Here is a 12010-nt window from a genome sequence, read left to right as displayed (position 1 = left end):
GGTTCCTGTTATGAAGTGTTGTTAGTTAAGGGTTGTTGGGTGGTGTTGGGGTTTCCCACCCCCTGCCATTTGTACATACTCTTTTCATTTTTTTCCCCTTCAAATTCAGACATGATATCATTCCTTATAAGTTTCTTTATTTGGCTATTGGTGGTTGCTGGGTCATCATAATTTCAAACATTTTTTAAAGGAAAGGAGATGTTGCCATTTGGTAGTTTGATGTTTAAATGAAAATACTTTAACACAGTAAGGTAAATACTTACATAATCTGGCAGAGGAACATCATCAGAACTGAGGGAACCTCTTAAAGACTGTGTGGCTTGTTCTAGAACTTTGTTGTGCTTTTTAGATAGCAAAGAAAACAAACTAAAAAAAGAAAAAGAAAAAAGATTATATATAGAAAATCAAAGTTTAAATTATCCAATTTCTTGATAAATTTTTATTTATTTCTTTATACAATAATCTTTAAAAGTATATATGTGTGTTTTTTCAGGTTTCTGTTAGCTGCATATCAATGCTTTCCATGTAATTAGTAACTAGACATATGTTTGAATTATAAGGGTACAATGATAATGGGGAAAAAGTTTAACAGGTTGCAAATTCTGTTGCACATTTGAGAAAATACTTCATTAGCAGAGGCTTAAAAGGTTATTGTATTTTTTTGTTGTTTCAAAACCTACCTACTTAAAATATACATTAAAACTCTATAATGATACTTCACTAGTTACACTATTTTAGTGAATTAAAATGCTTTTCCTTTTGACTTAAAGAAGATGGCAGTGCAATAGCCAGAATAACCCAGATTCCATATAATATTTTTCTATTAAGTGGGTAGGGACTAACATGAATTTAGACAAGTGTAGGTACACTCACCTACAGAATCTTTTAAAAAATCTAATAAAAAATTCTCTCCTTTTCAGTTAAGCATATATTTTTTCCTGTAATTTAAAAAATGTATTACTGCTTGACAACTTCCTTTAAAATGCTACAAGGGTTTAATTTTAAATGTGAATTTGGTATAAACTCTTGCTAATTGGAGTAATTAAATGTGGCTGTGAATGATCCTTTCTAGGCCTGCAACCACCCTTTTAAAAAAAGTCTTTGTATGTGATATTATGCTAGATGTTACATAAATAAAAGCAAAACAGACACAGTGCTTTAGAAACTGGTAACTTAAAAATCAATAAGTCTAAGCAAGTGATATTAAAGTCATATAGTAGTAACACCAATAAAAACATATTGGCTACCAATTATATATCCAGGAACCCAGGGGCACCAAGAACAAATATAAAGCATGTTTTCTGCCCACAAAGAACTTATAATTAGTCAAATAAATAGAAACAACACACATGAAATAATATTTTGGGGAAAAGTGTTAAACGGAAGAGGATAGATGATAAAAGCAGTAGAATTCAGGTTTACAAGATCTTAGATTTAGACCTTGAAGGGACTTTAAAGAACATCTAGTATAGTGGGGTCAAATTCCAATAAAAAGGATCCAAAGGAAGGCACATATCCACTTAGAAAACTATAAATTAGCAACTACTTATGCTATATTGTATTTTTATTTATTTTGTTAAACATTTTCCAATTACATTTTAATCTGGTTTGGGTGCACTCAAAGCTTGACACTTTTGATCTAGTCTTACCCTCTCATTTTACAGATCAGAAAACTGAGGCCCAGAAAAGTATTTGTCCATGGTCACTAGTAAATGGCAGAGACATGATTTAAAAAAAGAAAAAAATAGATCCTCTGATTCTATATCCTGTACTCTTTTCACTATGGTAGAGTTAAATGTGGATTGGAATAGGCAGAAAAAGTTTTGTGAAGTTTAGACTTTAGCTGTATCTTGAAGAAGATGAAGGTAGGTGGTGTCATAGTGCACAGAGTACTGGATCTATTATCAGAGAGACCTGAGTTCAAATTTGACCTCAGCAACTTACTAGCTGTGTGACTTGGGCCAATCCCTGGGTCAGCCTCAGTTTTCCCACGCCAAAAGGAACAATAATAGCACTGACCTCCCATGGTGGTTGTGAAGAGAAGGTTAAACAATATATTTAAAGTACTCTGAAAACCTTAAAGTGCTAGATAAATGCTTTGTTGTTCAGTTGTTTTGTTTTTTTTTTCTTAGCAAGGATACTGGAGTTGTTTGTCATTTCCTTCTCTAGTTCATTTTAGAGATGAGGAAATGGAAGCAGAGTTAAGTGACTAGCCTAAGGCCATACAGCTAGTAAATATCTAAGGTTGGATTTGAACTCAGCCTTCCAGGTCTAATGCTCTTTTTACCAAGCCAACTCTCAGTCCCAGAGATGAATGCTATCTATTGTTATTTAGAAGGATTTAGATAAGTAGGCCAAGAAGGGTATTATAATCTGAGATAGCAGCATGGAAACAAGTTGAGCATATGCATGCTTATTTGGAACTATGCTCAAAAGGCTTCAATACTGTGCATAGCCTTTGATCCAGCAATACTAGGCCTCAATCCCAAACAGATTTAAAAAAAAAAAAAGGAAAGGAAAAGGACCCATCTGTAACAAAATAGTTATAGCAGCAATTTTCTTGATAGCACAGATTGGATATTGAGAGGATGTCCATCAAATGGGAAAAGCTGAACAGGTTGTACTATATGATGGTATTGGTATGCCATTATGTTATAAGAAATGATGAGGATGATATCAGAAAATCTGGAAAGACCTACATGAACTGAGCAGAAGCAAGAGAACACTGTACACAATAATAGCAATACTATATGATGAATATTTGTGAATGACTTATCCTTAGCAATATAGTGACTTAAGACAATACCCAAGGATTTATGATGAAAAATGCCATCTGCCTCCAAAGATAGATCTGAATACAGAATCAAACATATTTTATTTCATTTTCTTCATTTTTTTGTATAAGTTTTTTTCTTCACAAAATGACTAATATGGAAAAATGTTTTATACTATTGAATATATAAAATCCATAGCAGATTGTTTGCTGACTCAAGAAGGGAGTGGAGCGATCTGATTCAAAATTTTTTAAAATCCAAGGGTTAAAATTTTTTTTATATGAATTGCGGAAAAAATAAAATATTATTACAAAAAGAACAGTCATGTTTTGTGCAAAAAATGATGAGCAGACTGAAAAGGATATAACAGGTTAGGTGGCAAGGGGGGGAAGGACAGATATGGAATTTATATACTTTCATATACAGAAATATAGCCAAAATCTTTTATTTAAATGAAATAAAAGCAAATGGGTGAATATGGTGAATGGGTTGAATGAAGAAAAGCAATGAGAACTATGCAACAAAAGAAATGACCATCAATCATGTTTTCAATTGATCAGTGCAATATAACTCAATAAACATCTGAGCTTGCTATAGAAATGCTTTGTGCTAATTGTAGGATGTATCCAAGAATGGATGGAATTTCAGGAATATCTTGACTAACATGTTTTTGAGGGCTTCACAGATATGAAACACAGCTTGGGAGAAAGTTCAAAGTAAGTAGTGGAATACAGAGAAAAAAGGAGAGCTGAAAAATTAGTTTGAGGGAAATAGAGGTGGTTGATGGAAAAGTAGGAAAAAATGAAATAAGGTAGTAAGTCTTGAGCATATTTCACTGAAACAATGGAAAGCAAGATTATAGGATTTATTTGTTCAAATTTATCTTTTGCTATTACTGGACAAATAAATCAAGTCAACAAGTTATCTATTAAACTCCTACTGTCTGCAAGGCACTGTGCTAAGCACCAGGGAAAGAAAGAAAATATAAACTATGTGCCAAGTATCTTGTTAATTAGAAATGGCCTAGCATAAGTAGATGAATTATTGTTCCTATAGGATTATGCTCAGTTTCTCTGGTAAGTTATTCTTGGTTGTAAGCCTATATATTTTGCCTTCTGGCATATCTAATTCATATTTAAAGATATCCACTCCTTTAAGGTGATAGCTGCTAGATTATGTGTTACCCTGGCTGTGGCCCTTCATTACTTGAATGTTTTCTTTCAGGCTGTCTGCATTATTTTTTCTTTTATCTGGAAGTCCTGATTTTGACTATAATGTTCTTGAGAGTTTTCATTTGGAGGCTTCTTTTTCTCTGGAGGTGATAAGTATATTCCTTCTATTTCCACTTGATCCTCTAATTCAAAAAGATCAGAGCAGTTTTCTTTAAAGATTTCTTGAAATATGATGTCTAAGATATTTTTTGTTTGAAGTTTTCGGGTAGTCCAATACTTAACTTTTTTCTCTTTCATTTGTTTTTGCTATGAGATAACTTACATTTTCTTTCTTTCTTTTTTTAATCTTTTGACTTTTTTTTAAAGGCTCTGTCTCATGGAGTCCTTGGTTTCTATTTGATTCATTTTAATTTTCAAGAAGTTTTTTGCTAGGGCAAATTTTTGCACATCTTATGCCAAATCAATAATTCCCTTTCCAATTACAAACTTTTATTTCTTACCCATTTTCCTCTTCAAACACTCTCAATTCATTTATCAAAACATAGTAAATTATTTAAACATTTTTTTTGTTCATTCTCTTTCATGAATTCTAGTTGAACTTGTGTTGGAACTGTATTTTATTTTGAGGATTTGTTTGTAGATGTTTTAGAATCATTCTCTTCTTTTGGACTTCTGTCTTGAATGTCACTCAAGTGATCACAAAAGCTCTTTATGGTGGTTATAGAGCTGGTAAGGTGGTAAGTTTTGCAGGACTTTTTTCACTAAACTACAACTGACATCTGACATTGTAGGTGAATTATTTTCCCTGTCTTCTGAGCTGTAAAATAAAGGTCAAACTCCCCTATAGAAGGGGCTCTAGATTAGAACTATTATTCTGCTTCATTTATCTTTCATATATCAGTATATTCATAATTAGTAGGACTATGTATGATAATTTTCCTGTGGGAAATATTCTAATAGCATCTATAATAAGATTTCTAATATATAAACTGAGAAATAACCTTTGCTTGATAGATACCAGATAAAAAAACTCAAAACAAGAAAAAACTGTTATATTAAAAGATGTTTTTATTTTCTGTGTCTGTGTGCTTTGGTGTCAGAAGAGTACATAACCACAGGTAAGATAAACACACTTTTACCATGTGAGATAGTTCAACATATCTTTTGTGGTTTCTGTGGCACCATGGGAATCTTGCTACTTTCATTAAAAAGTGAATAGGTTTCAAAGACTTTCAAAGCTAAACTGCATTTACAGTTTTACTTAAAGAATTTCAAAAGCTGCAAAACATAGAGGCAATGACCTCTGCAAAACATAGAGGCAATGACCTCTACAATTAGAACATTAGTTACTATGGACAATTTTTAGAATTCTAGTATCAGGAGGATAGGGTTATGCGGGTATTTCCTTTTTTAGATGTAGGCAACAATAGCACACTATTGCAGTTTTACTCATTCAGCATTGAGCAATAATTGTATATGTACATTCTGCTAGATGTTGGGGGCACAAAGATTTAAAAAAAAACAATCCTTGCCCTTAAGGAATTGACATTTTATGAGCAAAACAACAAATATATTTAAAGAAGAGACAAAATTTATACAAAGTAAATATAACAATTTGCAAAGGAGGCATTAGCTCTAAAGATCAAGAAAGGCTATCATGTAGAAGGTGACACTTGAACTAAGCTCTGAAGGAAGTGAAGAGGGCATTAATTCTAGATCAAGAAGACAGCCTAAAGACAGGGATACTGAATGTCTGTTCTCTTCTATACTTTAGACACTGAGACTAATTCTGTGAAGCAATAATTAAACTGGCTGTATAAGTTAGTTATGACTGGATAAGCAAATCTAAAGTGGTATTAAATATGGTCCAACAACCCTATTATAGTCCCACTTTCACAAGAGTAATTGAAAACCATATTTTTAAAAAATTATTTTAGTAAATGGTTTCAATTTCTTTCCCTAAAACTTCTGCAATTAGAGCAGCTAGACTATGGCAAAATCATCTTAATTTGAGCTTCATCTTTTATTCTTTTCCCTATCTATCTGATGGGGCAATAAATTACTTTTTTGAAGAAGAAACAAAATGTTTGGATAATCTACAGAATGAATTAAAGTGAGGTGACTGTTGAGATTGCTTGTATAGTATACCAACTTTTGGGGTAGTAGGCAAGAATCACAGTGATACTGCAAAGAGTAAAACTAATGTTTACTGTATCCCTTTTCCATTATTTCACTACACGCACTGAAGAAACAGAAGCAGATTATATATGACATACTCCATTTAGTATTTTTCTTTTTTTTCTAGTGGTGGCAATGCCCCAAGAATTTATTCCCTAGTGAGCAGTCTGCTGGTGATGAGCAATCAGAAAATGTAATCCAAACCATATGCGGAGCTTAGTAGAATCTGCCTGAGCTTGTGATCTGTTGGCAAAGATCTAGAGAATCCAGGGTCATGGAAAGTAAAGCATCAGACTGTGACTTTTGTGAATGGATTAACCACATTGATAGTGATGTTCTTGATATACGTGAAACTAGAAAACATAAGGAAGTTGTGGCAAATAAAAGAATAATCTTATGGAATTATATATACAATGTTTTTAAGATTTCCAAAACATTTTGCATATATATCTTATTTGCCTCAGAAAAATCCTAATAAGTAAGCATTAAAGATATTGTTATCCTTTTTTTAAGGATGAGGAAAATGAATTACAGAGAAATTAAATGACTTGTTCATGGTGTTATATGCAAACCCTGAGAAATGTTGGTCTCACCTTGATTGACAAGGGAGGCAGTTGGAGAGATCAGAATGTTCCCAGATGCCGTGAGCCAGGGGCAAAAGTTGGTTGGCCTGAGAGTATAAATACCCCTAACAGCCATCTGGGAGGGGTCTTGGACCATTGGTCATTGAGGTTCTCTTTCTGATTTGGACTTTGGTCCCTAGATCTTTAGGTCTCTGAATCTTCCTAGCTCTTTAGGTCTCAGAGTCCCTGGGTGCTGAAGGGAGGAAGGGAGGTCTGAGAAGAAGAGGTTGGTAGGATTTGAATACTTCCTGAAGGCTGTCAAGGCTAACATATCACCAAAACTGATAAGAAGCTGAGAGGAAATCACCAAGACAGTTGCATCAACAGAGCAGACTACTCTCTGGTTTGGCAGTGACAAAGCTGAACCAGAGGGGTTGTGAAGAACAATAGCTCCAGCTTTACTAAATCAATAGCCTCCATTCCTGAGTGATTATGGATTATAGATATTACATTGACAAGGTCTCCAATCCCCAATCCCTATCCTGATTATCCTTTCCCTAATTAAGATCATAAAGTATTTAATAAGTACCTTCCTGAGTGGTCATTATATCATGACCTTTGGGGAGGGAGCAAACGCAGTCAGATGAACAACGTGATCCAAGGCTAATTAGAGCCCAATATTAATAATTGATCCAACCCCAGGTGGGAACTGAAAGGGTTACCTATCCACTTGACCATTCAGAGTCCTTCCTGGGCAACTGTTATTGAAAGAGGAAATTATAACAACTAGGAAGGGTAATTGGGGTTGGTGTTCCCCCATCACCAGCACCTAAGGAGAATACAAAGATACATTCCACCTCACCTATATCCATATCTCCCTAGGACATGCATTCTTTATAACAATGGTCATAGTTAGTTAACTATACTTGGGTATCATTAACTACCACTGTAATTGGCAACAAATCTAGTTCTTCCTGATTTTGAACCCAGGACTCTAAATCATTCTATCCTACTGCATTTTCTTATAGGACAAGATGGTTTCCAGATTCCCACCATTGGAAGACTGTAGGTGCTTAATGAATATTTTTGGCTGATTGAAATAAAAGAGTTGATACAGTTGACTTCATTATGTGCAGAGAGGCAACCCAAAACATCACTCCACTCCATGGGACATTGTGTCTTCTAATCTTGTAGTGCTTATATAGGAAAAGATAGGAAGATAATAGCAGTTTATACAATAAAATGTATTGCAGATAAAAGAATTTCTTTGTCTCTTGAGAACTTTAACAAGATCCTTCCAAATAAATCAATATATTCAATGACGCATAATGATATCAATGAAAAGGTTTGCATAGAGAAAGATGGTGAAAAATATGTTGGAAAACATGATTCTGGATTAAGAAGTAAAAAGGGTCAAAGCCTACTCAGAACTCTCATGTCTCTAACTTATGAATACTTTTCTCATAAAAAGGTACTAGATTTGATAAGCAACAATCAACATTATGAAAAATGGAACTTCCTATATGATAACAAATAGGAAACTTGGATACCAATGTGGGACTTATTTCTGAAATAATTATATATGTTATATAATATGTGTAACATATATATATGTAGTCAGATGAATGACTAATTAGAATAAAGGTAAAAATCTATATCAAACTTATAGGATTAAAATATCACATGCAATTATAATAGTTCTAGCCTGACCTATTCAAATAAGCTTCTGATGGCAAAAGGATAAAGAAGAAAACATTGACTCTGATTATCACTACTTCTTCTAGAAGTGTAATTGATGAAATGCATTTGCCAAAGAGGAAGAAGTCAAAAGAGCCAAGAAACTGCCTCAGTCAGCAAATACTCAATCTCTTTGCCAAGTAGCAACACTGGTTTAGAGTAGAAACTCATTTGGAAAATATTATGGAGAAGGATGCCTCATAAAATATTAAAGAACTATAGAAGGAAAAATGAACCTATAGAAATTTTGTGTGAGGCACAATTAAGCTAGCTCATAATCAAGAACATTTGTAGGTAAAAATGGAAGGGGAACAACAAATGAATGAAAAAGGGAGTAAAACACCCAACACGTTTGCAGACATCTAATTTTATCACTGATGACATAAAATGTTCACATTTGGACCACAATCCCTGATGTGCTATATAAGGAAGTGGAAATGGTATGTAAGAAAATGAAGTCTGGAAAAACAGCTAAACAAATCAAATACAAGGAGAAGAAGAGCTATAGGGGAGAGACAACAATTTTCAAAGTATTGAGGGATTAATTTTCAGGGATATCTTTGGGGAAAGGTGAAATAAATACCAAAAGAATGAAAAGAAAAAACCATAGCCAGTTTAATGATTAAAAAAGGTAAATAAGGACATTAGTTACAAGATAATACCTTTTAATAACTATAAAATCTTTATGAGAATAAACTAAACTGGTATTGAAGGCATTCTTTGATGAAATATGAAAAGAAAACAGGTGGGTCTTCACAAATTATTTTCTACAGCAGACATCTTCACAGTCACACAATTAATGGAAAGGTGCAAGAACTATAGAATTCTACTGTAATTATACAGTTTAAAAGCATTTTTCAACCCAATCCAATAAGAATATATTAAATGCCTATGTATAAGGCACTCAAAATACAGAAAGAAAATTAAAAACCATTTCTGACCTTATGGAGATTAATTTTGACTGTTTATAGCATGTTAAATGGATAAGTATATGCATCATAATTTGAGGATTAAGAGAATACTAACAACTGGGGGGAAGGGGGTGTCAAAAAAGGCATGTAAACTAAACCTTAAATGAAGTGAGAGATTCTAAGAGTTTGAAATTAGGAGTGAAATGTTATAAACATGGGATTGGTCTGAAAAGAGGGAAAAAGGAGATTAAAGGCAAAGTTTAGGGAAGTCCAAGTAAGTTATTTTGCTTAAATGCAGAGTATGTGAAGGAAAATAAAGCATGGGAATACAGGCTGAAAGTCAAATTGTGTAGGGCTTTAAAAGGCAAGCTAATTAGTTTGTATACATTCTAGAGGCAATGGGGAATTCATCACAATAGGAATTATGTGGTAAGGCATAACACAATTCCACCTGTCTTAACAGTCTAGAATATCAAGAATCATAATGAAGTAATAATTCAATGAACATTAATTCATCACTCTTAAGATGCTCCCTCAACACTTACCTCCTTCCTGTTTACTATGATTTGGCATCGAGGTTGCACAGGTGAATCCAGAGACTTATACTAAAACTCCCTCCATTTCCTCTTCTCAGTATCTCAGAAACTGAGAAATAAAGGGACATATATATGGCTGTGTGGTATTTTCCTAAATCTGAGGAAAAGAGCCCAGAATTCAACTTGGGCCAGGTCTGCCCTCCTAAAAGTCACTTCAAGCAAAAGACTATAAGATCTGTGAAATTTAAATTGCCCAGTGTGGGAGGAGGCTGAGATGGCTTTGAAGTCCAGATTCGAGAGAAATCAGCATCAAAGGAGAATCAGATAAGGAATGATAATTCCAAAGTACTTTTCCATCAATTGGAAGTTACTATACTCTTTTTATTGTTAACAAATTCTAAATAGTGGCTCTAAGATTAAACCTAATAGTTTGGGTGTTATTTTAAATATTTCATTGAAAAAATATGAATGGGATAGAATATAAATGATGATGTTCCCTCTTTAATGAAGAGTAAATGGTCATCGAGGACATAGTTGGGCACTATAACTAACAAATAATATGTTTAGCACTCGGCCTTAAGTTTCACAATATCAATTATTTTGAGCCTAAATTATAAGTCAATTTAAGATGAGTATAATGTGTGGAGAATATCATCTGAGTAAATTATTTAATGACTGGTTATTTCTCCAATATGACCATATTAAAAACCCTGATTTTACAAAATATGTACATAAAAATCCATTCTTTGTGCTCCCTCTACTGTCTCCATAGCGAAATAAAAAGTCCTTCTCATCATAGAAATCTGTTGTACTTGCAAAACTCCTTTACGACAAACTGTAAGGGACTGATTAAAGGTCAGAGTATTTAACTTTCCAAAGTGGTTTCAAGATGAGTAGTAGAAAACAGGACTCTTGGTTTCAACTCATATTCTTTCTACTATACTATATCACATGGCTTTCTGTTCTAAATCTCTTCTTTTACTAGAATAATGTAAAGTGCTGTAGCGGGTAAATGAAACACTGGGGAGTAGTGGAGGGAGAAGGAGGAATGATGGGGTAAGTTGGTTAACTGCCAGGACACAAATAACACAAGAGAATCACACCCACTCCCACAAATAAAGGACAGAGCTTGGGAATGAGTGGTGATAGGACTGAGAGAGTGGCAGTTGAGACCAACTGTCCCTCTAACTCTAGCCAGGGGTTAAACTATACAATAGTGGGTCCTGGTTGGTTGTGGAGAAGGAAACAAACAGGAAGTAATATAAACTGTTTAATAAAGTTAAGGGAAGGAAGGTGGGAGAGGTTTGGACTAAACTAATAAAGAGGGCACAGCCAACTGTCAGTTAGAATGGCTAGTTTACTCTCTGACTCTAGTACAGACAGACAGTCTAGCTGAAACAGGAGTGGCTGCTAAGGGCTTTGGAGACAAGGGGGTTTCTCATGCCACAGGAGATACTGCTCCAAGCTGAATCCTTGATGGTACAAGTACTGGAACAAATCCATGGTCAGCTAGTAAATCCACAGACTAAGGTTAAAGGCACTCTATAATTGGTCCACCCAATTACAGTGACAGACCTTTCCTCAATCTAGGTACTAGCTTGATGTTTTCACCCAAGATCTCCAAAGTTTCAGGATACAGACAGCTAACAGGACCCCCAGCTGCCAAGCTCCTTACTTCAGCTCTTGACACCACTCAATCACCTTCTCCAGCTCCTTCTGCATTCTACACAGAATGTCCATGTCACTCAGCCAAGTTCTTACCTCCTGATGCCTGTGCATTGCTACATATCTATTTTATCTATCTTTATATCTTACCTTATAAATTTGCCTATAACAGTGCTAAGGCTTGACATCTCTAAGTGACAGTGTCACTGAGTGGCTAAAGCTCTGGCCTTGGTGTCAGAATGTGAATTTCAGTTCTGACACTTGTTAATAATGTGATATAAGACAATTCTCTCTAAGCTTCAGCTTCTTTAAGTGTAAAATGATAATAATAATAGAGTACTTGGAGATGATTCTGTGAGGAAAAGTAAATGTAAATGTACTACATAAATGTGTTACCATAATTATACAGAAATAAACACATTCAGTTTAAAACAAGAGTTTTTCCTCCCCACATTAAGTTTAATGATACTGGAA

The 12010-nt window shown here is 34.2% G+C and overlaps 1 protein-coding gene across 1 annotated transcript in view; it reads right to left on the bottom strand.

Moving 5' to 3' along the window:
• The window catches only part of DYM (dymeclin), a 600877-nt gene that overhangs the window by 192950 nt on the left and 395917 nt on the right, over window positions 1-12010 (bottom strand). Inside the window, exon 15 of the mRNA XM_044664772.1 lies at window positions 264-366. Within this exon, the coding sequence (XP_044520707.1) occupies window positions 264-366 (103 nt within the window). The remainder of the gene's footprint in view (window positions 1-263; window positions 367-12010) is intronic.

Source organism: Gracilinanus agilis, chromosome 1 (genome assembly GCF_016433145.1).
Source record: "Gracilinanus agilis isolate LMUSP501 chromosome 1, AgileGrace, whole genome shotgun sequence".
NCBI classification, from domain to species: Eukaryota; Metazoa; Chordata; class Mammalia; order Didelphimorphia; family Didelphidae; genus Gracilinanus; species Gracilinanus agilis.
The sequence above is the reverse complement of the archived record's forward strand: the minus strand, read 5'-3'. Positions and strand labels throughout refer to the sequence as shown.